The sequence below is a fragment of the Eleutherodactylus coqui genome, chromosome 5 (genome assembly GCF_035609145.1).
Source record: "Eleutherodactylus coqui strain aEleCoq1 chromosome 5, aEleCoq1.hap1, whole genome shotgun sequence".
NCBI lineage: Eukaryota > Metazoa > Chordata > Amphibia > Anura > Eleutherodactylidae > Eleutherodactylus > Eleutherodactylus coqui.
In genome coordinates, this window is record NC_089841.1 from 176,468,213 (window position 1) to 176,495,020 (window position 26,808).

The window sequence follows — 26,808 nt, forward strand, 5'->3', positions numbered from 1 at the left end:
ACGCGGTCAGTGGGCGCGCACGTACACAACCCACCTGAGCTCCATCCTTCGTGTCACACTGAGGACATGCTGCCACGGAGGTACCTGATCCCCGGGCTGAGCCGCAGCCATGGGCTCCGAGGAGAAGGCATGGCCGGGCTAACCCGCTGGTAAGGACAGCTGGCTGCTTCTCTACGGGACGTCATCATAAGCTGACATAGCTGCAGTCACCCTGCTGTTACATACACTGCAGGACTTACCGGAGTGCATTAACCCCTTGTGCTCCGGTGCAGGCATTGGTTGGGGGTGAAAAGTGGGACTTTTATTGTGTGCTAGTAGCAGGATTATTGGGGGGGTGTGATCTGCCGCTGTGCGGAGGGGAGCGTTAATAGGGGTGACAGCAGAACTTTATGGGGATCAGTTAGGAATAATCAATGGATTTTTTTTTATTTTTTTTATTTTTTTACATAATTGCACAAAAATAAGTCCTGCTTTGAGAGGGAAAAATTGCTCCTTTTAAATACACCTGTTCAAAGTGAGTTCTTTTCACGTGCGACTTCCATGCCTCTGGCAGCGCACACCTGTAGTCCGGTCTAGCACCACTGGATTTAAATGGCAGATTCTGCGATCCGCGGATGATCCGGGTAAAACACGGGCATTGAAAGGCATGCATTTTCCTTCCCACTTGAAGATACGAATTGTGTATCCCGCAAGCAGAAGAAAAATCACAGCATGCTCTCTTTCACCGTGCAGACTGCTTCCATTGACATCGATGCAGGTGTGCAACCCGCAGCCCATACGCAATTAACATTACATATGGGCTCTGGGCACCCGCGTCTTAAGTGACGGCACAGGAAAAACAAACCTGTACTTGCACATGACCGCCTGCGAACCTACGGTCATACGCAATACAGCAAAGTACTGTACGCAGGGTCACTGGTCGGGCTCACAGCCGGAATCCAATTGGCATGTGAGCCCAGCCTTAGTGTGGCATCAGACACATCGTGTGTTTCCAGCAGATCTCACCCTGGAGGCTCAGCGCTGCCATGGGGCAAAGTCTGTTCTTCTTGGATCATTTGCGGCGCACAACTTGGATGCCGCGCCTCATTTTTATTGATCCCTTTTCAAGTGTAAACATAAATGGCGCAGTCTGAGCTCATTCTTTTCAGTGCAAAACCCCCCATACTTGTATTGCTGAGCCCCCTGGGGGTGCACAATGGGTTCAGATGTCTTGGGGTAACGCCAGAGCCGTGCCGCTGGTTGTCCCTATACTACTTGCCACCTCGTCTACAAGAGTGTGTGATGTCTCTGATGTTGGTGAGGGGTTGTGCACAATATTGCATAATTCATTTACAGGGGCCGGCAGTACTGTGTGCCGTGTTGTGCAACCGTCGTCACGTGTCCCCTCAGCAGTGCGCACGCTGCGAGGCCTGGGGATGAGGAGGGTAAAGGTTGTCTGTTTTACGGCCTGGGAGACATTATTTCGCTATCGTCACACTGTGTAAACAAGTTCAGCTGTTTGTCTTTCTGCCCTTATTTTGTGATTTTCAGCAGCACAGTGTATCAGTATCCCGAAGACTAGTGAGCGCAGCTCCGAGGGCACAAACACACGGGTGCATGCATTAATACGCTTGCCACTACAGAGCTTTTGTTTTGTTTTTTGGATTACACAAAGTCCGCGCTATTGCGCGCAATTTTGAAAAGGGGAAAAAATGGGGGTGGGAGTGGCTCCTGTCTTATCTTTCTCACACGTAGGAAAACTACATGCAAGAAAGATAGGGCAAGTCCTGTCTTTTCTCGCACGCAGTAACGTGCGAGAATCCCGATAGTGAAAACAAAACCATTGAAATCGATGGTCTTGCTCCGTCCTGTTTTGCGGCTGCGACTGTCACGGCCGCAAAACAGGACAAAATGCACCAGGACTAGGCTGTTTTGTACCTTAAGGCTACTTGCAGACGGCCGGATTAGCATTGCGGAATCCGTGGCAGGTGTCTGCCTCCGGATTCCGCAGCAAATACCGCCCCAGCATGCTATGGAAAATCAATTTCTCTCGCGGGGGAAAAATCGCAGCACGCTCTGTTTGAAGGCGAATTCCATGCAGACGGATTCCATTGAATCGTCATTGCAGAAAGGTCGCGGGATCCACATCATAGTGTACCGGCGGTGCAGCATAGTCTATACACTTCATGTGCACTGGCACATCCACAGTACAGAAAAGAAGAACCCGCACAGGCACATGGGGATCACCGGCCGGGCACAGCGTCGGATTGAGCTGCGGCTTATGGACCAAACATTTTTTAGGAGTTTTAGCCATGTGGTGGTTTTGCTGCACTGTTTTTTTTTGGTTTTTTTTTTTCCTTCAGCTACCAAAATTATTTCTGCTGCGTTTTTTTTATTTTTTTTCCCTTGACATATAGGGCTATTTTTTTTTAAATATCTTTTTTTTTTTTTTTTTTTTGGGGTAAAAGTCTGAATTAAAATTATTTTTTCAAAACATTTATAGTTCTGTTTTTTTTTTTTGTTTTTTAGTTAATATATTTACGCTAAAATTAAAGGGGTTGTCCCGAGGCAGCAAGTGGGTCTATACACTTCTGTTTGGCAATAATAATGCACTTTGTAATATACATTGTGCATTAATTATGAGCCATACAGAAGTTATAAAAAGTTTTTTACTTACCTGCTCCGTTGCTGGCGTCCTCGTTCCCATGGAGCCGACTAATTTTCGCCCTCCGATGGCCAAATTAGCCGCGCTTGCGCAGTCCGGGTCTTCTGCAGTCTTCTATGGAGCCGCTCGTGCAGAATGCAGGCTCCGTGTAGCTCCGCTTCGTCACGTGCCGATTCCAGCCAATCAGGAGGCTGGAATCGGCATTGGACCGCACAGAAGAGCTGCGGTCCACGGAGACAGAGGATCCCGGCGGCCATCTTCAGCGGTAAGTATTGAAGTCACCGGAGCGCGGGGATTAAGGTAAGCGCTCCGGTAAGCTTTCTTTACCTCCCTGCATCGGGGTTGTCTCGCGCCGACCGGGGGGGGGGGGGGGGGTTGAAAAAAAAAAAAACCCGTTTCGGCGCGGGACAACCCCTTTAAGTATGGGAACGTGTTCCTCATTTTGTTTGACACTTTGATATGTAATATATATGGTTTCGCATTACAGGGCGCATACAGCGACGGCTCTGGTCATTTTCTTTTCTATGTATATTTTTTAATTCTATTTAATTTTATTCTTATTTATTTTTGTAACTATTTTTTTTACCATCTATGTCCCACATGACGTCATATAAGACATCTGGGGGTCATTTACATTGGCTTGTTTTTTTATTTAACACATTGGAGCCTCCCCCTGTAGTGACAATGGCCACTGGCAGAGCTGATCAAGGTCTGTAGGACCCTGCAGCTGTGCTATTACAGGGGGACCTGGAGGTCACGTGATCGCTGGGTCACGTAGTGGAAGAAACCCTTTCACTTTTTAGTACATAGCACTCATTGAGTGCTATGTACCTGGGAAAGAAGAAGACAGAAGTGGTTAAAAACTGTTTCTCCCTTCTCCTCCCTGTCCTCTGCTGTGACTAACAGCTGAGAACCCGATCTGCTCCTGCAGGAGCAGGGGCTTTAGTCCCGCACCGTATTTCTGCAATCGGGCGGGATTAACCCCTTAAGGACATGGCTTAAGGACGCAACGATTTTTGGCGGATTTTCATCTTCATTTTTCAAAAGCCATAACTTTTTGACTTTTCCTTCGACGCGGCCGTATGAGGGCTTATTTTTTGCGTGGAGAACTGTAGTTTTTATCGGTGCCATTTTTGGGTACATAGACTAAAACTTTTATTCATATTTTTTATGATAGCAGAGAGGGAAAAAACATAAATTCTGCCATAGATTTTTTGGGGGGTTTTATTTACAGCGCAAATCATACAGCATAAATGACACAATAGATTTTTGTTTTTCCTGTGGGTCAGTACGATTACAACGATACCAAAATTCTTATTTTTTTATTTTTTTTTAGGTTTTTCCACTTTTCTGCAATAAGAACCCTTGTTTCGGAAATCTTTTTTTTTTCTTCTAAATTGATGCTTTCAAAGTCCTATAACTTTTATTTTTCCATGAACGGAGCTTGAAGAGGGCTTATTTTTTGCGAGACAAGCTGTAGTTTTTATTGGTACCATTTTGGGGTACATATGGCTTTTTTGATCCCTTTTTTATTGCGTTTTTTGAGAGGTAAAATGCTAAAAATCAGCATTTTGCCTCAGTTTTTTAGCGTTTTACGCTTTTTGCTGTGCAGGATAAAAACTGTGTTCAGCTTATTGTACGTGTTCTTACGGACATGACAATACCAAATATGTGAGATCTTATTTTATTTTTTTATGCTAATATGAGAAAAAAAGCACAAAAAGAGTTTTTTGTTTATTGTTTTGTTTTTTTCTTTTTACATTTTTCTTTCTTGTACATTATTTTTTTTTACACCATTTGTATCCCTCTGGGGGGCTTGCATAATGGCACCGATGATCTCTATAATATGGCATTGCAGGACTTCTCTCCTGCAATGCCTTATCGCTTGTTATAGCGACCATAGGCAGTGGTAATGCAGGATACCTGTAGGTGGCATCCTGTTACCATGGCAACCAGCCGGGCTCTCTGCAATTACATCGCTCCCTCTGTGAACCCCTCCCATGCCGCGATCTACACAGATTGCGCAAGGGAAGGGGTTAACAGCAGGGGTTGCATATCCAAATCCCCCCCCCCCCTTCCCGATCTTGCGCTATCTACAGGATGTGAGGGTACGTCCAGTTGCTAGAAGTACCCCGCTGCCAGGAGGTTCCCTTATGTCCCGTGGAGGGAAGGGGTTAAAGCCCAGGAATTTGCAGTGCTTGGTCCTTAAAGGTTAAGCTCTGAGGCTGCCTTCACATTGGCGAGAAAATCGTGTGAGATTTGTGCATTGCGAGACGCACAAATGTGAAGCCCATTCTTTTGAATGGGGTCATACACATTAGTGATGTTTTTCCACATGGCACTGCGATGTAATGCGGGAAACCCATCACTGTACGTCCTATCCTTCTGCAAGATCGCCCATTAATTTCAGTGGGTCCAGCGGCAGCCCCATTGAAAGCAAAGGGAGAACTCCGTGAGGCTGTTTTTATATGGAAACGCCTTGCATCCAAGGGGCTTTCACATGGTGGCAAGTGTGATATCGGGCCGTGAATCACAGTGTGATACAGAATAATGCAGGCACAGCTGGAGCGCCCTCTTCTGCTATGCTGGTAGCTGAAGACGGATTTCCTTAGTAACTTCCTTGCAATGTCTTTACCGAGCTGCATAGCAAAGGGGATATTGATAGACATGGATCATGTCTCCTAAGTTGTCCATAATCCCTTCAGTTATTGAGAAATTTTTCTTTAAAAATGAAAATCCCCATCATAGTTTAAGGACAGCATAGTATTGGACCACCCACTGGACAATGCCATGACCCGGACCTAACGAGAGCCTGTTCAGAAACACAAAAATGAAGTCCGTGGAGTGGCAGCTGCTGAGCTATGCAGCTAGCCCCACCACATTTATCACATGGGTTCTTTCATGTATAAGCATATATGCAGGGGGTTGGAGATCTGTTTCGTACCTCAAAAAAAAAGCTGTCCGCTATGAAGATGGATCAAGAAAATAATCGTGCATTCTTGAATCCACTGACGTTCAAACCCAAAATGAGATGGTGTTCGTGTTGGCACTCGCCAATATCATACCTTTGCTAATGTGATGGCACCATTGTACTGGTTTTCTGCGTTGCGCAGCTGCCTAATGGCGTATCCTAACCTTTCATCCATCCTTCTCCCAGCAGGTACTCGTCTGACTCCAAGGAAAGCAGCTGGCTGCGCTCCCTCTTTGTACGGAAGGTGGATCCACGCAAAGATGCTCATTCTAATTTGCTATCCAAAAAGGAGACTAGTAGCCTGTACAAAATACAATGTAAGAGCACAACTTAAAGATTTATGAAGATTCTGCTGAATTGTCTGTTTTAGAGAATCCCCTTTAACTTATCACGTAGGTGCCATATCCGGTAACCTTATTAGCTCTGAGGACCACAGCACCCATGGACATTGATCTCCACGATGACTGTCTAGCAGGATGATGTGATCGGCATGTTTAAAGTGGGCGTCCCACAAAAAGAACTTATCTCCTTTCTACAGGCTAGGGAATGACTATCTGAACAGTGGATGTCCTAGTGGACTTAGGTGTGTGAATCTGGGGGAGGGGGAGAGCATCTTGGATGTTGGTCAGTAGTAGCTGAAATGCATTGTGAACCCTAAGGCTGGGGTCACACGGGTCGTATTCTTGGTGGAAATCTCGCGGTTTTCCCATGGCACTTAGCCGTGGGTTTTGGAGCGGCTTTGCCACATGCTTTTCTGTTGCGGCCGGCTCTCCCATAGAGAGGAGTGCGGTCACAGCAGAAAAAAAAAAAGAATTGCTATGCTGCATCCCGGGAATCCACACCGTGGCATCGTTCACATGGCTGGCTAATCCCGGGACTAGCGGCCGCAGGCAGATTTGCTGAGTGAAATCCGCTCCATGTGACCCCAGCCTTAAAGGGGTTGTCCCGAGGCAGCAAGTGGGTCTATACACTTCTGTATGGCCATAATAATGCACTTTGTAATGTACATTGTGCATTAATTATGAGCCATACAGAAGTTATAAAAAGTTTTATACTTACCTGCTCCGTTGCTAGCGTCCTCGTCTCCATGGTGCCGACTAATTTTCGCCCTCCGATGGCCAAATTAGCCGCGCTTGCGCAGTCCGGGTCTTCTCCTCTTCTCTATGGGGCTCCGTGTAGCTCCGTGTAGCTCCGCCCCGTCACGTGCCGATTCCAGCCAATCAGGAGGCTGGAATCGGCAATGGACCGCACAGAAGCCCTGCGGTCCATGGAGACAGAGGATCCCGGCGGCCATCTTCAGCAGGTGAGTATGAAGACGCCGGACCGCCGGGATTCAGGTAAGCGCTGTGGGGGTTGTTTTTTTAACCCCTGCATCGGGGTTGTCTCGCGCCGAACGGGGGGGGGGGGTTTAAAAAAAAAAAAAAACCCGTTTCGGCGCGGGACAACCCCTTTAAGGATTTCTCATCCCCGTCTTCACCCAGCTGCATAGCAGAAGAAGGGTTTTGTAAGAAAATTGTACAGAATAGCCTGATAAAACTTACTGCAATAAATTAGCTGCTTAGCATTACCTGCTGTATACATTTAAAAAAAAAGTGCAGGTACTCTTTAAGGCTGGGTTCACACAGGTCAGATTTGCCGCGGAAATTCCGCTGGGGCAGGTCCGCCAGCGGCCGCTAATCCAGGTATTAGCCAGCCATGTGGACGAGATTTGTGGAAAATCTCGTCCACCCGGGATGGCCAATCCGTCGCGGCAAAATCGGCAGAAGCCGGCGCTGTGGCACGGATTCCCCGGCCGCAGCATGTCTATTTTTTAAATTTTTTTTCCCCGTTGCGACTGTGCTCTCCTCTATGGGAGTGCCAGCCGCAACAAAAAAAGCGTGCTAAGTGTCGTGGGTTTTGAAGCAGCGCTTCCCCGGCAGAAATCTTGCTGTTTTTCACTGTGGCCAATCCCCAAGATTTCCGCCGGGAATACTTCCTGTCAGTAGAAATAGGAAAGTCCCGCAGCACACCTAACACATGCACTTCAGTGCAGAGGTTCCAGTCTGTATATGCCAAGCCACCTGTGGGGTCATGAACCAAACCCCAAATAAATGCAATGGTATCCAAGGAGGCGGCAGCATCAACGGTGTAGAGATTATAAAAAAAGGGTTTTATTGCTCCATAAAATGGCGACGTTTCGACTTAATCTAAGTTTAAAGACTTAGATTAAGTCGAAACGTCGACATTTTATGGAGCAATAAAACCCTTTTCTTATAATCTCTACACCGTTGATGCTGCCGCCTCCGGGAATACTTCCTGTGTGACCCAAGCCTAAGGGGGAGTTCACACGCAGCGAAATTGCTGCAGAGTGCAATTGGTGAAGTGATTGGTGCAATTTTTTTGTAATGCATAATGTTATGGCTAATTCTTTGTGATTTGGCACATTGGTATTGGATAACTGTTGATTACTGTACCTGACAAGAAGGACAACTCGCATCTAGTTGGCCACCCCTGTTCTGTTAGCTTGTATTATGCATAAACATTAAGTAGATTGAACCAGAGCAAGCTTGATCCGAATGTGTTCTAATCTAAAGATCAAACCACCACTAAAGGTTCTTGTTTTTTCTTTTTCCTTCCGCTGCAGTTCATAACGTGAAGCCAGAATGCCTGGAGTCTTATAACAAATTAACGTGAGTGCCATCTATATATTTACTATTTAAGTGGGCGCAGTTCTTGTGCTTCTCTTTGTATACACACACAGCCTAAGGCCCCATGTCCATGAGGAAATATCCACAGCGGATCAACTGCACGCGTGATCCGCGCCCCATAGGGATCCATTGGACACCCGCAGGTAATTAAATACCTGCGGATGTCATTTTCCCCTGAGGCGTGGATTTCATGTGTGGGAAAACAACTGGAGCATGCTCCACTTTAGTGCGGGTCTCCCGTACGGACGGCTCCTGCAGGCTCGTATGGAAGCTGTCCGGATCCACGGCACACCCGCAGCTGCCAGGATGCCTATGAATGCAGCCCACATTGGCCAGCCACTGCGATTCATTATACAGTGGGCCGGCCGCTATCACTGGCAACTTAAATACATGCGGCCAGCCCTGAGTATAAGAAGCGTGGTGGCCTGCTTGCCCAACTACTACTTTGTGTGACCTGAAGTAACGGTGGCATGCAAGGGGGAGGAGCCTGTCCATGGATACTTACAGTTCAGCCGCTGCTGCTTATTCTGCTCCAAGTTGTAGAAGAATTGCTGCAGAGAGAGAAAAGCCAATAGGAAGCCGTGCTGGCCGAGTCTAAGCCAGCGAGCCGCTTCATTGGTCCAGTGCTTAGTTGTCCCGCCTCTATGGGCATGCTGATCATGTGGCACACTGCCGGCCTAGAGCCATTATCAGCTCTGCTTCTTCCTACCCCTTCTCCAGTTATTTCTCGGGCTGCAGTAGGCAGCACCCAGTAGCAGTACTATGAGTAAACCTGTGTGAGTTAATGAGCGGCTAGCCCAATGCAGGCAGTAGTTGGTAGACTAGCAGGTCGGCCACCCCAGCTGCATTCACTCACAAGTCATCGGGTCACTGCTGCCTGCCTGTGTGTCTTAGGTGGGTTTTGATTATCTGAACCCTAAGGGCTCATGTCCACGGGGAAAATAGGATTTAGGATCCGCAGCGGATTTCCTGCATGCGGATCCGCACCCCATAGGGATGCATTGACCACCCGCGGGTACATAAATACCCGCGGATCGTCAATAAAAGTGATTTAAAAAAAAATGGAGCATGAAAAAATCTGGACCATGCTCCATTTTCATGCGGGTCTCCCGCGGGGACGGCTCCCGCGGGCTTCTATTGAAGCCTATGGAAGCCGTCCGGATCCGCGGGACACAAAAATCATATTTTACTTACCCGCTCCGTTTCTTCTCTTCGGCGCCGCGCCATCTTCTCTCAGCCGCGGCCGGATAATTTTGCTTCGGACCGGCGCATGCGCGGGGCACGTCACCGACGTCATCGTGCACATCCGCCGGGCCGAAGAATGAAGATCCGGCCGCGACGAGAGAAGATGACGCCGCCGCGAAGAGCAGAAACGGAGCGGATCGGAGGTGAGTTTATTCTCATTTATTCTCCTTTTCGGCGCTCATGTCCGCGGGGCAGGAGGGACCCGCTGCAGATTCTACATGGAGAATCCGTAGCGGGCCCGATTTTCCCCGTGGACATGAGGCCTAAGGATACATTCACACGGCAGAATTTTACTGAAAAGATTTGGGTGCCGGCGGGGGAGAGCGGGGAGGAACGGGGGGAGATCTCTCACTCTTCTCTCTCTCCCCCCCCCCCCCCCTCTCACTACCGCAACTCACCGCTCCCCGCCGGCACCCGACTCTTTTGAGACGAGCGGGCAGGTACTCGCATAAGGTACTACTCGCTTGAGTAGTTTGCCTTAGTGGAGATGAGCAAGCGTACCCACTAACGAAACATGTCAAGGCAGTTTTTAGAGGTGGAATTCATCTCCTCTCTATTCGTTAGTGTTTGTGTATTCAATGTGTGTTCTTAGACATTTCTTCTATCTATATGGTCCAGAGGCACCGAAAGGTTGTGGACCCCCCAGCTTTACACGTTTGTCTCGTTAGAAAGTTAGAAATGCCATTTTTCAAATTTTCATGCATTTTACAATACTAATTCAGCAGCTCTCCAATTCTGGTTCATATAGGTGTGTAACATACAGAATATACCCTTCCTCTATGATATCCATATGATGTATTAGGGCTTATGCAAAAGGGGTGCTTCAAGAGACCACTCCTATAACGTACATGACTTTCTAATATGCTTATCTCTTACTTTGTATATCTGTGTAGAGAAGAAGTGCTGCCTAAATTGCACCAGGACCCAGATTACCCATGTGACTTGGTGGGTAATTGGAATACGTGGTATGGGGAGCAGGACCAAGCAGGTGGGTACAAACCTTTCTCAGCAGGGTATCTGCACTTTTGCTGGTTAAATGCTGGTTTTTATTTCAGTTCATCTATGGCGATTCTCGGGGGGATATCCCGCACTCATGGACAGTATGAATAAGTTGAGAAATAACAAGGTAATGAGGAAAGACAATGCTACAAAGTAATCTAGTAGACGTACTATTTACAGCGCAGTTTTCATTTACTTTAGGCAGTCATTTATTTATTTTTTCTTCCACACCAAGTATAGTTTTTCGCATAAAGAAGAATGCATACCACTTGCGGGTTCTACTAGTACAGCATATCCTCCCTTCTTCCGCAGGAATACATGGCTTTCCGCGAGGAGCGCAGTCGCATGTTGCTCTCCCGTAGAAACCAACTGCTTCTAGAGTTCAGCTTTTGGAATGAACCAGCACCACGCGAAGGTCCTAACATCTATGAATTGCGTACATACAGATTAAAGGTCTGTACTAAACCAGAATTCCTGATTACAGTCTGTACATATCTATATCACAACTGTGTAAAGTCTTATAATTAACTGTTCACAAAAAGGTTTACATGAGTAGATCCACACCTAATGATAAAAGCCATCAGGTGATACGTTTGCCAACAGGTGTTTGAGTCCACAGGATTTTCTGCATGTCATTCAAACAAGTAGTCTTGTAGAAATCTTAGGCCGTATACATACTGCAGATATTCTCACACAAGTTCTGCCCAAGTCTGAGATGGACTGAACTCGCATGGAAAATTAACCCGTTCATGTGAAAAGGTTTATTCACACGAGCAGGTTTTTTGTTTTGTTTCTCACTCAAACCAATGATCCAAGTTTGAAAAATCATTGTTCTTATTTCATGCAAATTTCACACAAAAATGGGACATATAATGTTCAATGTGTGGGACACTGCACATCACACGGATGGGGTATCGAAGTGCTGTGTGATGTAAGTTGTAGCCAAGAAGCGTAAAAAGAGGTCCATTACACACAAGTAGCCCCTGAGAACCTTTTTATTGGCCAAGAATGGAACCACTTTTAGGGCTACAAGCAGCAAGACCGTTCATTTAATCACCCCACAACTCTAATTCTCTGCATATCTGCCTGAGATGGAACTGTATGCTGAGTTTTGCTACAAATTGACTAGAGAGTGCATATAACTTATTAGAAACTCGTATACGTAAAGACTTTGATAAAGCCTCATCCAAGTGCAAAGGGGGATCTCCCTAACCTTCATGATGTCTTTTTGGAAGAAGACTCTGGGTCAGGTGCTGCTGGTGCCAGTGTAGTGTTTGTTTTTTGTTCTTCTTTCTCTGTAGTATTCTTATTATGTTTCTATAGTGAGACCATATTTACTGTAGCGGTTGTGTTCGCTCTCCCAGCGTATGGATAACTCTATTCAGACCAATTGCCAAATGTATCTTAGACTCTGATTTGTCTGCCACTTGACTGGCAGTTTGTGAGTCGTCTTGTCACTCTGTACTGAACAGTCTTGTGTCTTGTTAATTTGCTTATTGAAAATCAAAAATAAAGCTTTTTAAAAACTTTCATTACTGCTCCCTGGAATTGTTCAATATGATAATGTGGCGCTCAGGCCAGGAAAGGTTGTGCGGTATTACCTTGTCACCACCAGAATAATGGGTGGAGATCTAAAGTGACAGCTTAATGCTAGGATACGCCCTCAAAGGTCCTGATTGGCCGCCTTTAGGAAGGTCCTAGCGGCGTGGGGAGTGAGTTTTGCCTTGGATGGAGGGTTAGGGTGAGGGTGAGGGTTTGTTTAGGTGTTAGGCTTACATTATTAGCTGTAAATGGTCCAAAATGGAAGCATTTACAGCTAGTAATTGAACCATAACACTTAAACAAACCCTAACCCTCCATCCAAGCCAAAGTTCAGTCCCCATGCTGCTAGGACTTGCAATGTGTCTGCTAGTTGCTGTCAGTCTCTGACAGTGTCCCCGCCGGCGGCCTCACAGCGGTGTTGCAGGGAAAAATCATCTGTCAGCGCTGATGTGAGGTCGGCACTGGGGAACTGCACAGTGGTGGAGCAGAGAGGGGAGAAGGCAGACCACCCAACAAGTGAAAGCAGCAGGCATAGAGACGGAGAGTGGAAGAGCGGGCAGCAAGCGAAGCAGCGGAGGAGGTGAGCTTCGGGCTGGGAAAAGGGAGACTGACAGGGAGAGGCAGGGTCAGTGATAGCAGGGAGCTTACTGGGAAAAGGGAGACTGACGGGAGAGCAAAGGACAGTGACAGCAGCAGTGGGGAGGTTACATCAGAACCTGGGAAGTCATGAACAGCGGTGAGGTGAAATTGGGTCTGGGAGCAGAGAATCAGTGCAGCGCTGAGTGACAGCGCAGGGAGACCGTGGGAAGGTTAGTGGGTTGCCAGGACCTGCACGGGAGCCAGCTCTGTAGCCAATCAGTAACGGGGCGTCACCGGCCTGTCAATCTGGTCTCCACCACTACTTTATGATGGTGACATGATACAAGAGTACCAGGTTGTGCGTCCCAGACTAAAGTTTTGCCACAGGAATTTTCTCTTAAATCACCTCTTTGCTAATTAGGATAGACATGTATTATGTTACATATTTGCCTTTGTGGGGGTGCTTTTCTTTCTACTAAAGTGGTGAGATGATGAGCAGTGATGTGAATGTTTACTGGCATCTGGATTGCAGAATTTTATATTTTCTTCCTTCATCTTTGGTGACTTTGTAAACTTAAGTGTAATAAAAGGCATAAGTGGGAAGTACGAATTCTGCACATCTTTTATTTTTAGAAGATGGAGTAGTCTAAGGGTATGTTCACAGGAAATGCTGCAAAAACTGTGTCAAAAGCCACACCAACTTATTCGGCCGATTTCAGCCTGCACATGACAGCGCTTCTCTCGCCTACGAGTACTGAGTGCTCACTGCTCATCTAAGTCGGCGTCTTGGCAACCCCTACCTTGCACCACCATGTTTCCCTGGTGACTGGCAGCCCACTTCGGTGCTCAGTAGTGGTTTTCGGGTGACTGTGTGTGCTGTGCACTTGGTGCTGGCGGTGAGTGCTTAGTATTCGGAGGTGAGAGCAGCGTCATTAAGTGCAGCCTGATATCTGTTGCGGATCTGCAGCTGATAAGAGTCAAAATCTGCACTAATGGAGCCGATGTGGACATTGCAGAAAATGGGCAGCATTTCTGCTTCGTGTGAACCTTTAGCCTTGGGTAATCTGTGAACCGCAAGCATTAATTTTAAAGCTCTTTACTTTTTTAAAAGCTGTTACTCTTTGATGCAAAGTGTCCATGAGTGTAAAGTGCTGGGTGGCTAATTTCAGGAAAATGAGTTTGGGGGTAATATGTTCACACATGACTGCACCAGTGAGAAGTGCAGGACAGCAAGCCTAGAGCAAATAAAAAGTCAACACTAACTTCTTCCTTCAGTGGTTTCCCTGGGGCAGGCGTCTTGTACAGCCACATGGATCTCCTTTTTATAGTGGACTGATCAGCTTTGTGTCGCAGTGCAGAGTCTCTATTATAGGCCCAAGCGCAAAGTCTGGTGAGACCAGTAAGGGCCCAGTCATTCCTCCTAGTAGGAGTCGTAAGACTGGCTGTGTGTGTGTGTGTGTGTGTGTGTGTGTGTGTGTGTGTGTGTGTGTGTGTGTGTGTGTGTGTGTGTACACAAAAAAGCCACTTGTTTCTCCATCAGACATAGTCGGTAAAGGTTGTCTCTGGGCAAACGTTTTAGGTAAGACTGTTCCGATTATCACATAAAGAATGGAATGGGGAAGCCATGAGGTGCGATTTCAGGGCTGGTGCTCGAATACCGCGGAGTAAGACCATTTAACTGGAAAAAGGCTGCTTAATAGCTACCCGAGTTGCTTGTCGAAGAAGTGGTGCCCTTATACTTAGAAAGACATTAAACCTAACTAAGTTGATATATATAGGTGGCTAATTTGCAGATCTAACTGCCAGTTTAAGTTCCAAATATCAACTTTCTTGTTAGCCTTATTTTTTAGATCCAAACAAGTTTTTAATTCTATAGTCTGTCTTACAACATTAAAGTGCTCCTTAAAGGGGTTTTCCAGGCAGCACCAACTGTCAGTGCCTGGATACACTGGGGTCGGGGTGGAAGCGGCTGCCACCATCCCCGTGTAGTGGCTGGTGCTCATAATTTCAGGCGCAGCCCTCATTGACTTTCAGGCCTCGGGCGTCACACGGGCATTTTTTCGCACGATTTGCGGACCGCATAACGGATGCGCATCCGCAAATCGCGTAACCCGAGGCCAACGGTTCGCCGAAAAATCTGCACCTAGCAGCGTTTTCAGTGAAATGGCCCGATCAAACGAGTGCTGCCCGCTATCCTCTGCCACATCTGTGGCACAGCTGTGGCAGAGGAGAAAGATGTTCGCCCATTGAATTCAATGGAGCCGGCAATACAGCCGGTTCCATTGAAGGCAATGGGCTGCCGGCAAGCGCTGTATGAATTTTTGGGGAAGGGCTTAAAATATAAGCCCTTCCCTGAAAAGTATCCTGAAAATGTGTTAAAAAAAAAAAAAAAATTTATACTCACCTTTTTACTGCAGCCGGAGTTCAGCCGCGTCCGTCTGGCAGTTTTCCTGACCTGCTTTCTGTAGTATTCAGCAGCTATCATTCAATAGCTGAGAGCTGCCTCTGATTGGTCCCTGCGCTCAGCCAATCAGAGGCAGCACTCACTCACCCATTCATGAATTCACACTACAGAATACTACAGAAAGCAGTTCATGAGAGCTGCAGGCCGGACGTGGCTGAACTCCAGCTGCAGCATTATATTTTAAGCCCTTCCCCGAAAATTCATACAGCGCTTGCCGGCAGCCCATTGCTTTCAATGGAGCCGGCTGTATTGCCGGCTCCATTGAATTCAATGGGCGAACATCGTTCTTCTCTGCCACAGCTGTTACAGCTGTGGCTGAGGAGAACGATCTTTAGTATATGTTCTCAATGGGGTCGGCGCTGCTGCCGCTGGCCCCATTGAGCGCATATATAGAACACCGATTTGCACAGAACGCAGATAGGCGCGTTCTGCGAATCGTTGCGTCCTATAATTTAATCACACATTCGCATACAAAACGCACATGTGCCCGCTCCCATTGCAATGCATTGGGTCTATATATCTGCAGATCGCAAGCGCGTCTGCAGATCGGACCAAAAAACGTCCGTGTGACCGAGGCCTCAATGAGCACTTTGCCTGCAATTACAACCGCCGGCCACTGCACTGCTTGGAATAGTGGCTTTTGCCCTGACCCCAATGTATCCCGGCAGGCGCTGGCAGAAAAACTCCTTCAATGCACTAACCAGGTCCTTGGTTGAACAGCTGATGAAGGACCAGCTCACATCTGTGTCAGAGGTTTCATTCGGTAATAAATTCATGCCTCAGCACTCGTACACACTTACTATCTGCATAAAAATGCACAGCTAACCCCATTCTTAGTTCCCCTTTTTTATGTATTGCATTTGTGCAGGAGTGGCCCCTACAAGTGTTGTGCACTGTTTAGCCATATGTCCCGGGTGGGTCAGTGAGAGTATACAGCCAGGTGTCTACGTTTCCTATTCGTATGGAGGCTTTTTATCCCAAAAAGAGGTGTCTTTAGAACTAGGTACCCATTCATTAAAGCGAAGCAGTGGGCGACCAGTACTGATGAGTTTAGCCTAGTTAATTATTTACATTAAATTCGTTATACACAAAGCCCTTCAGTAATTTGACTTTGAAGCACCCATGACGGCACCCCTCATTCCCTTCCTCGGGTTGTAGATGGTTATGGGGATTTTCTGTCTTAATGCGGTGCACTCAGACAAAAACATAATTTGTGTGTGTGTGTGTGTGTGTGTGTTACACACACACACACATATATAATGTGTACGCACGGCCCTGGGATTCCCTGAAGGAGGAAGTAGTTGTTCCCTTTTTATTTGCTGTAGGCTTCCTGTCCGGCTGTAGAGAATATAAAGTCCAGTATATGCTTAGTATGTTTTTTTGGGGGTTTTTTTCACATAATGTTGCAGAAATAAAAATCTGCATGTCAAGTGGGAAAATTATCCTGGTAGTGAAAGGGTTGATAACGTTCAAATATAACTTAATTGCACACTCATTTGAATTTTGATTGCAGTTTAAGATAATACTAATGTAAGGTATTTCCTTCCAGCCAGGAACCATGATTGAATGGGGAAATAACTGGTAAGTTAGAAGGATTTTGTAAGCCAACCGATTCTAGAGCATTTTTTTACGTGTGTGTGCACTCAAATATTGTGCAAAACTTTTAGGCAGGTGAGGAAAAATGCTGCAAAGTAAGAATGTCTTTAAAAACAAAAGCGTTCGGTTTTTCTGTCAATGAACAAAATGCAAAGCGAATGAACAAAAGGGAAATGTAAATCAAATCAATATTTGATGCGAGCACACTTTGCCTTTAAAACAGTATCCATTCTTCCAAGTACTCTTGCACACAGTTTTTGAAGGAACTCTGCAGAGAAGTTGTTTCAAACATTTTGGAGAACTAACCACAGATCTTCTATGACTGTAGGCTTGCTCAAATCTGTCTCCATGTAGTGTCAGAGAGACTCGATGTTGAGATCAGGGCTCTGTGGGGGCTATATCATCACTTACAGGACTTCCCCTATTCTTTACCACTAATGACATTGGCTGGATATTTGGGGTTGTTCTACTAACGGAAAATATTTTGAAGTCAGTCACTTCCTGTTTTTGAAGTAAAATCTCACTTTGCAGCATTTTCTCACAACTGCCTAAAACTATTGCGCAGTGCGTGTGTGTGTGTGTGTGTGTGTGCGTGTGTGCGTGTGCGCGTGTATAAAAATCTCTTAAAATGATATGTGGCACTACAGACGCACTAAACAGCGCCTGATTGCCTATATGACTTTCTTCTGTTGTAGCACAGCTACTTGACTGTTTTTTAGGCCTCTTTCACATGGGCAACAGCGATATAACCACGAGAAAATCGCAACAATATCGCATTTGTCTTCTGTGCAATTTTGCTACTTTTTCTCGCAGCGATATCACGGTTTTTGTAGCGCTCTTTTGCCTGGATTTTTTGGGGAGGCTTGAAATATAAGCCCTACCCCGAAACTAAGCCCTGGCTACATTAAAAAAAAAACAAAACATCACCTAACAGCCGCTGTCAGGTCCGCCGCACGTCTCCTCTTCAGCTCCGGCAGACTTGCTTGTAATTTTTAGCAAGCGTTTCCTGGTTTGGAGGTTCAAAATCTCCGCCTCCAGGAAGCGCTGGCTGTGATTGGTTCTCGGGCACCACGGCTCAGCTGATCAGAGCCAGTGCTCGATGAACCAATCACAGCCATTCAGTGTATTTCAGCACTTGTGAAATGTTAAATTTCCCAAATTTTTTCAAAGTTATTTTGGAATGTTTCATTGAGAAGCTTGTACTGTATGTTCTCATTCTGCTTGGTTAATTTTACAGCAAGACTGTTACCTCCATAACTGTTTATCATTGCATTAAGGGCTCGTGCGATCAAGTATCGCCAGGAGAATCAGGAAGCCGTGGGAGGATTTTTTTCTCAGATTGGAGAGCTCTATGTAGTGCATCACCTATGGGGTAAGGATTTTGGAACATTATGAGCACATGCTTCCACTAACGTGGATTTTACATTGACAGCGATGAAAATCGATGGAAGCCGTCCGTGCGGTTCCTGCACGCATATGGAGCATGCTGCGATTTTTCTTCCACTTGCAGAAACCGCACTTGGTTTCCACAAGTGTGCAGGAAGAATAGATTTCCCATAGCATGCTATGGGTGGCATTTGCTGCAGATCCACGGTGCGGGCGTTCGCCGCAGATTCCACGGCAAATATCCGTCCGTGGGCAGGAGCCATAACTGTTATCGTGCAAACCGCTAGTTAGCTTGAACTGTTTGCATGGTGATCGTGCCCGTGTAAAAAAAAAAAACAAAAAAACCTGGTATGATAGAAAGGGCTAACTGGGCACAAAGCAGCCAATATATCAAGTCACAATTGTTTCAGAGCGCTTTGTTTTTATGTGTCTGATAGCTTGTAAAACAGCGGTGTATTAGTGTGGCAGTGTAACCATGCCCAGGGGAGGTTTATTGTACATCATTAATCCAGCCGCGGTGTACCAGTAAGTGGAGCGATAACTGTGTCTGCTAACAGCCCGTGCCTGATTCATGGGGCCGTTCCTCAGCTGGTGACCTTATCTTGCGGTTGTCACAAACAAACAAGTACAAATCATTTGTTAAACCTTCAGTGGCAAATTACCTCCTTTAATCATGTGTCTGATGGTTGGCAGAACTGTCAGCGCCAATGCTACTACTGAGGCTGCGGGTACCCGGGTTCTGTACCTTTCTGTAATTGCTGTTAATTAAGAGAAAACATGGCCAGGGATGGATGATTTTAAAAGAGTTAATGAAAGTCTGATTTGGGCTACTCACTAGCCGTAAGTGCATCTTGTGCCCACTAGACTAGGGCACACTCACGTTGACCAGTACGCAGTCACCAGTCTATGTGCTGTTCAATATACCCAGACAGGCATTGGCATGTCCTACTTCTTGCCCATGAAACTGACAGCTATAGTACTTGTAGTAAGTTTTTTTTGTATGTGGACCATGTGAAAAGAATTTCCATGTGTTTCCCCTCATAGGCTATAATTGGGCTGTGTGCTGTCCGTGGAATTACACCAACAGTACACAGCCCCAAAGTACTCTAACGTGCCAGAGGACCTCTAGAAGATATTCCATGCAGTCAAGCGTCAGAACAATCAACGTTGGTTATTTTAATATTTGAAATAAGGCATTAAACAGATCTTTTTAAATGTTTATTACTCAGAACCTTTATACAGTAATGCCAATCTGCACATACTTATTATTCTTGTTGTTATACCGTGTTTCCCCCAAAATAAAACACTGTCTTATAGTAATTTTTGCCCCAAAAGAGTCAGTGTCTTATTTTCAGGGGGAGGCTTATACTCACCTGGTCCACGGCATCCCGGTGCCTCGCGCTGCTGCAGGCTGCAGTGTCCTCCGCGTTGAGATACCCTCTTCTTTCTGGTGACAGGGCTTTGAATATCCCACCTCCAGCAAAGCGAGTGCTGTGATTGGGTCGAGCGCCAGCCGATAGGGGCCAGCGCTCGATGAACCAATCACAGCCATTCAGTGATGTCATCAATCACAGCGCTTTCTTTGCTGGAGGTGGGGTAATTAAAGCCCTGTCACCAGAAAGAAGAGGATATCTCAGCGCGGAGGACATGGCAGTTTGCCGCAGCGTCGGGGGACCATCGCGAGGGATTCAGATGCCGCGGTCCAGGTGAGTATTGATGTTTTGTTTTTTTTCATGTACTTTAGCTAGGGCTTCTATTTCAAGCCTCCCACCAGGGTAGGGCTTACTTTCAGGGGAAAACGGTACTCTTATTTTAGGTCAGACAATATAACTGAACCTTAAGGCTGGGTTCACACAGGGCTGATTTCCAGCAGAATGTCTGCAGCAGGCAGTCTACTGCAGATCAGCCGCGGGATGCCTGCCTCCACTCCTGTACCATCTGGTGTGGGTTTTGAAGCAGGTTTCATCACGAATTCCTGATCAGAATTCACCCCCTTTATTGAGAGGGGGTGAGTTTCGCAGCGGAGACGGCGTCATAATTGTTTTCCACGCCGCAAGAAAGTTTCCATAGGGAATCATTGGGGAAAGGGATAGGGGGGGAGGAATAGTTCAGTCCCTGTATATACTCGCTTGTCATTCATTCGCTGCTTTGTTTAGACCGAAAGATTATTGTTCACTTTTGCACGAACGATAATTCGTTCCGTTTAGACGCGGCTTTACTGTGTTGCTTCTCTAAAATAAGACAGACCATGATTACCAGTTTGGGAAGATATAGAGAGGAGGAGTACAAATGGTTTACAGCGATGCTGCACATAAAGATCTGAGGGCACTGACCGTCTTTACGTTACTGCAGGCAGACGTTGAAGAATGTTATATACTGTTTTACATGGGGTCTAATTAATATACATCCCTGAATAACCATATTAATTTTGTCAGCTTACAGAGATCTACAGGCCAGAGAAGAAACTAGGAAATCTGCCTGGAGCAAAAGAGGCTGGGATGAAAATGTTTATTACACAGGTACTGTAAGTCAGTAGTATCTCAGCTACTCCTTTCTGATGCTACCTTACACCTTTAGAGAGATACTAATAATGTATAAAATAGAGAGCCATGCCATTTTAATGAGTTGAACTCTTGGTTATATACACTGCTGTCCAAAATTGTGAAAACCCTGTACATATACACTGTCCTATACACATGTACTATCAATAACTACCTCGTAGATGTCTGGACGTATCGTACACTGTCCTATACACATGTGCTATCAATAACTACCTCGTAGATGTCTGGACGTATCGTACACTGTCCTATACACATGTGCTATCAATAACTACCTCGTATGTCTGTACATATCGTACACTGTCCTATACACATGTACTATCAATAACTACCTCGTATATGTCTGTACATATCGTACACTGTCCTATACACATGTACTATCAATAACTACCTCGTATATGTCTGTACATATCGTACACTGTCCTATACACATGTACTATCAATAACTACCTCCTATATGTCTGTACATATCGTACACTGTCCTATACACATGTACTATCAATAACTACCTCGTATATGTCTGTACGTATCGTACACTGTCCTATACACATGTGCTATCAATAACTACCTCGTAGATGTCTGGACGTATCGTACACTGTCCTATACACATGTGCTATCAATAACTACCTCGTAGATGTCTGGACGTATCGTACACTGTCCTATACACATGTGCTATCAATAACTACCTCGTAGATGTCTGGACGTATCGTACACTGTCCTATACACATGTGCTATCAATAACTACCTCGTAGATGTCTGGACGTATCGTACACTGTCCTATACACATGTGCTATCAATAACTACCTCGTAGATGTCTGGACGTATCGTACACTGTCCTATACACATGTGCTATCAATAACTACCTCGTAGATGTCTGGACGTATCGTACACTGTCCTATACACATGTGCTATCAATAACTACCTCGTAGATGTCTGGACGTATCGTACACTGTCCTATACACATGTGCTATCAATAACTACCTCGTAGATGTCTGGACGTATCGTACACTGTCCTATACACATGTGCTATCAATAACTACCTCGTAGATGTCTGGACGTATCGTACACTGTCCTATACACATGTGCTATCAATAACTACCTCGTAGATGTCTGGACGTATCGTACACTGTCCTATACACATGTGCTATTAACCCTTTCCAATCCACTGTCTGACCTCTGAAGACCTCATGATTTAAGGCTGTACAGGTCCGATGTTGGAAGACATCCGTCGGGGTTCTCTTACTGTATATTGCCAGCCTCTCTGCTGTCAGAGCCTATCCAATGTGTCACCTCATGCAGTACTGGCTTTAGCCAGCATATAGCGCCATTGTTAACGGCAGAAAAAGAGTAAGCCCTCTAGGAAAACCAGGATACAAATTGGATTGGAAAGGGTTAAAAAACTACCTCATATACACAGTGCTTGGGAGCTTGAGTCTGGAGCTCTGAGGTAGGCCCGGCTGTAGCCTCGGGGATGATCATTCGTCAGCTCGGAGGTGGGCGCAGCTGTATCGCTCTGGATAAAACAAGATGGCGGCAAGAGGCAGCAAGAACAGGCTCCTGGAGAAAGTAATGGGGACTTAGGCAGGGTATTAGGGAGTGAAGGGAGGATGGGAATATAATCTTCAGTTCACCACAGGGGCTGCAGTCACAGTTAACCCCTGATGGACTACAGAGGAGGATGCTTTGCACCAGGTGTACCCCTCAAAGGGGCTGACGGGAGGAGCAGGCTCGTACAAGCTGCTCGGAGGTGGGTGTAACCTCGGGCATGATCACAGGGGGCAGCAGTCAGTTAACCCCTGATAAACCAGGGAGGAGGGTGCTCTGCACCAGATGTCCCCCTCAAAGGGGCTGACAGGAGGAGGTGGATGTGGCTGTATCGCTCGGCAGCTTAGAGCTCTGTGAAGGTGTGGCAGAGCTCTGTGAAGGTGTGCGGAAGCCAATCAGGAGCTTTGGGCGTGACCAGGACGCTGCCTCCAACTGAGCCCGGCGAAACCCATACTTCTGGTGGAGACATGCTAAACTAGTACCTTAGTGTGTTTTGGCAAGGAGTCAACGAGGTCACAGTAGCATTTAGCTCTCAAGGTCATATATTAGAGATGACTGTAAAACATCTGTCTTTGCATTGTGCAATTATGAAGTTGGTGTTTTTTTGTTTTCCTTTATGGTGAGACTTGTAGAAATGAGTAAAATTGGTACTTGTGGGTTATCTATCACCAGTTTTTTTTTAATGCATACCATTCGCCACTATCTTGCAGGCTATTGCCATGTTTATACCAACTAAATAATATTATAAATCTTTGTTTTGGAGCAATAAAGAGGTTAAGAAATGAAGTGTTTTGGAATTTTTTTTTTTACACATATGTATTGGTGAAACATTTGTGAAATTAATTATAAAAGTGGTGACCGATAACCAACAAGTACCAACAAGTAAATCAATAAAGCAGTGAAAACGGTGACTGGCCATCCAGAAAGCAATATAATAATTGTGCGTGATCAAGGCTACATTTATAATTAAATTAGAAGAAAAATCGGTAATACCTTCACTAAAGGAGGCATTTTAAAACTTGAAGAGGTCTGAGAAGACTCAGTTACTGCAAATCCAGACTGATGAAGGCAGGAAAAGGTGCACAAGAGCAGGTGGTGATAGAATTAAAGGATTGTGTCTAGGTAAGGGAATACAATCACCAGAAGGTGAACTGCCTCAATGTAGCATGAAGCTAAGTCCAAGGATTATTTTGCACTTAGACCAAATTCTTTCAGTCTGTGCCAGAATTTCATGAAAAAAGCCACAATTATCGTTCAAACAAAAAATGAAAATGTTACAGTAGGCAGTGGAACAATAGGACAGAATCTCACTGGTAAGTAGTGATGGCATAAAGTAAATAAGGAGAAGAATTGGAGAAGATCTGCATCCTGACAGCCCTTTAGCTTCCATGCAGCACCCAGTTAAGGCCTTTTGCACACAAATTCTTGGCAAAAAGTGAGCGAAAATTGTTACATGTAAACGCGGGCAGTCGTGCACTAGTCATTCACTTGTCATTTAGCACTGGTTTTTATCCAGCATAAAAATATTCTTCAGGCCATTCAAAATTTGCTCAATTTGAATGGAAATCCTTCAGTATTTTGAGCGGTTTGATGACTTGACAATATACTCATTGGGTATGCATTGCATACACCATGAGTACATTGTTTACTCTGCCAGGAGAAGACAGTGGAATCCCGCAGGCCAGATAATCCCTCGCATAAAGGAACGCCCACCTGAGCAAACAACTTGTTCTTCTACAAAGTTGGTTTACCTAATAAGGGAAATAGAGCCATTATCTTTGTGTACCTTTATGCAAAAATGTCAATTTGTTCAGTCATTTTGCCTTTTCAGCGATTATCTTTGCGTTTAAAAGGGCTCTTAGTGTTATGATCTGGGGATCTATGGCATTAAAAATTGTGGGCAGAATTGGTGTTTTTAATGGGACTGTAAATGCCCTCAATACATAAGGAAGACTGGAGTCCACACTGAAGCCTTCTGCTTTTCATAATTTCCAAGATATTGAAGCCTTATTTCATATATATTTCAGCAGGGTTTCGCTCCATGTCATGTTGATGCTGTGTACAAAAAGTGGTTTCGGAATAATATTACACTGTTAGAATGGCGTGGAAATAGCCCTGATCTTATCTCCATCACAAATGTATGGAGCCAATTAAAGAACCATGTTACTCAGAAGCAGCCAGGGAATAAAACACAATTAACAGAAGCAATAATACAATCTTGGTTTCACATTAGAATGCATGAAGAACTAAAAAAACTTACATAGCAAGCTGTTGTAAGGCCATAACTGGGGTTAAATGTTTCCCAGCTAAATACTAACTGACATACTGAGGAGTTTTGAATACTAGTTTTTTTTTTTTCTGTTTCACTTTTCTTGTCCATCTCTGCTCATATTCACCTAGGAATTCTGTCATAAAATGTGCTGCATTACATTCTACATCAAATTATCTTTTCATTGATCTTTTATGGTGGTTTCCAAAAAACAAACTGGTGTTGTGAACCATCAAACATCCAAAATGCACTGTTTACAAAAGATTTCCACAATTTTGGCCACTAGTGAAGTGTTCTTATTAGTTCTGTGTAGTGCATCTGTAGGATCGCTAAGTAGAGCTAAACATGGTGTTGCATAAGCAACATGCAATAAAACTTGCCGGTCTAATGCAAGGATATAAAAGATGTATGTGAGCAGTATTTGAATCTAATTGTGTAATTGCATGTATCTCCTTTTTATCTATTAAAAGTCATGTACGGTAGTTTTTAACACTCTCTTTTTGCATTTTATAAACTCAGTTTTGACAATTCCCCCCCCCCCCCTTTTTGATGAACCAAGTACACCAATTCTTTTATATGTTAACACAAAAAAGTTTTGTTCATGCCAGATAAGTGAGACGGAATAATACCTCCACAGCGCCACCTATTGGAAGGCAGCATTCCTTCAAGCCAAAGTCAGACTCTTTATACAAGCCTTGTAACAATGACTGGGAATTAAAAGCCGGACTTCATGTAAATCTCCCCTATTTGCATATTACCCAGAGAAGCATGAATGGCCTTTTTTGAGTCTCCTCACTCAGTCTAGGTGCTCTCCCTAAGGAGAAAAGCTAGCGTTCATGCCAGAGTAACAGTCTGCAAGTCTCAAATTTTAAAAATAACACAATCCATATAATATTTTTGAGTGAATTCATGAAATACTTCATTAACTTCTATCATTTTCATGTATGAACTGGTCTCGTGCGCCTCATTACAACTCTGTTTTGCACGGAGTTGTAATAGGGCATTTATATGGAGGTATGGTGCCTTTTACTGTACTTTTGTACGCTCTTGATGCCGGATTCCGCACACATCTAACGGAACACAGTGGCATGTTCCAAACGATGCTGTATGTTAGAGCCATTGTCTGTATTACATCTAGAGGAGAATAGGTATGGCCCCCTGATGGCGCATGATACAGTGGCACTGCCTGTGCCTTCATAGTATGATTCTGACGTCTACATGACATCTGTGGTTGAGAAGCCAGATAACTATAGATGTTAAAGGTTTATTAAATGTGTAAGACATGTAAAACCTAGGTGGTGGTGGTAATTTTTCTTTAATTACTAATTAAACCTCACCCCCTTGTATATTTCAGGGGGGTAAGAGTCATCAACTAAGAACTATAAATCTTTAACTACTACCATAACATGATGTCTTTTTAATGACGTTCTTTTTCTTTCCTCTTTCCCCTTGCAGTACCTCTTGTCCGGGACATGGAGTCCCGCATCATGATTCCTTTAAAGATTTCTCCTCTTCAATGAGGCAACTGCCATCACTTCAAGGAAACCGTTTCTGTTTTCAGCTGTTGGTAGATTCTGCTCCTTCACTAGTGATCTGTCAGCAAGGCCAGATCTCTGTCGGGTGTAGCAGGCTTAGACAAATCATATTGGAGGTGTGAAATAACTGTTCTTGGGATCTGTTAGTATAGAGACCTAAATGTCTTGTATAGACTAACTCGGACTAAAAGCTTTCGTTTTAGCGTAAGTCCACCTTCATTGAGAGTTGCCACCAGAGGTTCAAAGACTATGGAAAGCTGCCATCTTATCACTGTGGGGCAGACTTGGGGAATCTCATTTTTCAATTGTTATAGGCATCAGCTTTTTTTTTTTTTCTGCATAGACCATCTTTTAGATCTCCCCCATTATGTTATGTGTTGTGAGCGGCAATTTGTAGTCTTCAAAGATGATTAGACGTCTCAAAGTAGCCCAAAATACACCAGGCAAAGTGTTAGTAAATTGTACTCAGGGAAACGTTGTATTACAGCTTTTTAATTGGGTGGTGTTAAAGCAAAATCGTGATTTGTGGACATGTAGCACCAAAATTAGGTAATGCTCTATAAGCTTCTGCCAATGTCTTATGGTACAATACAATGTAAAATGCAATAAATCTCATCTGAATACATGTTGTCTGTGTTCTCTAGCATCTTATGGGTATTTAGCTTGCATTATTTGTACAATACTGAAGCAGAATTTACTACAAATAGGATGCTGATGGCAAATTAATTGTTTTAAATATGCGCTGTCCAGTGGTATATTAGTACTAAAAGTAGTCACACCGGTGTTCA

At 45.0% G+C, this 26,808-nt stretch overlaps 1 protein-coding gene across 2 annotated transcripts; it reads left to right on the forward strand.

Moving 5' to 3' along the window:
* On the forward strand, positions 1-26,643 carry NIPSNAP1 (nipsnap homolog 1). 2 transcript variants are annotated; one of them, XM_066603798.1, is made up of 10 exons: positions 1-149; positions 5,802-5,932; positions 8,239-8,284; positions 10,441-10,535; positions 10,603-10,673; positions 10,859-10,999; positions 16,681-16,712; positions 18,005-18,099; positions 20,549-20,632; positions 25,941-26,643. In XM_066603798.1, the coding sequence occupies exons 1-10, from the start codon at positions 67-69 to the stop codon at positions 26,003-26,005; spliced, it is 843 nt and encodes a 280-aa protein (XP_066459895.1). In that variant the 5' UTR covers positions 1-66; the 3' UTR covers positions 26,006-26,643. The 2 variants fall into 2 exon arrangements, with proteins under 2 accessions (XP_066459895.1, XP_066459896.1); XM_066603799.1 differs by having other exon boundaries at positions 5-149; positions 5,805-5,932.
* Positions 26,644-26,808: the final 165 nt, after the last annotated feature.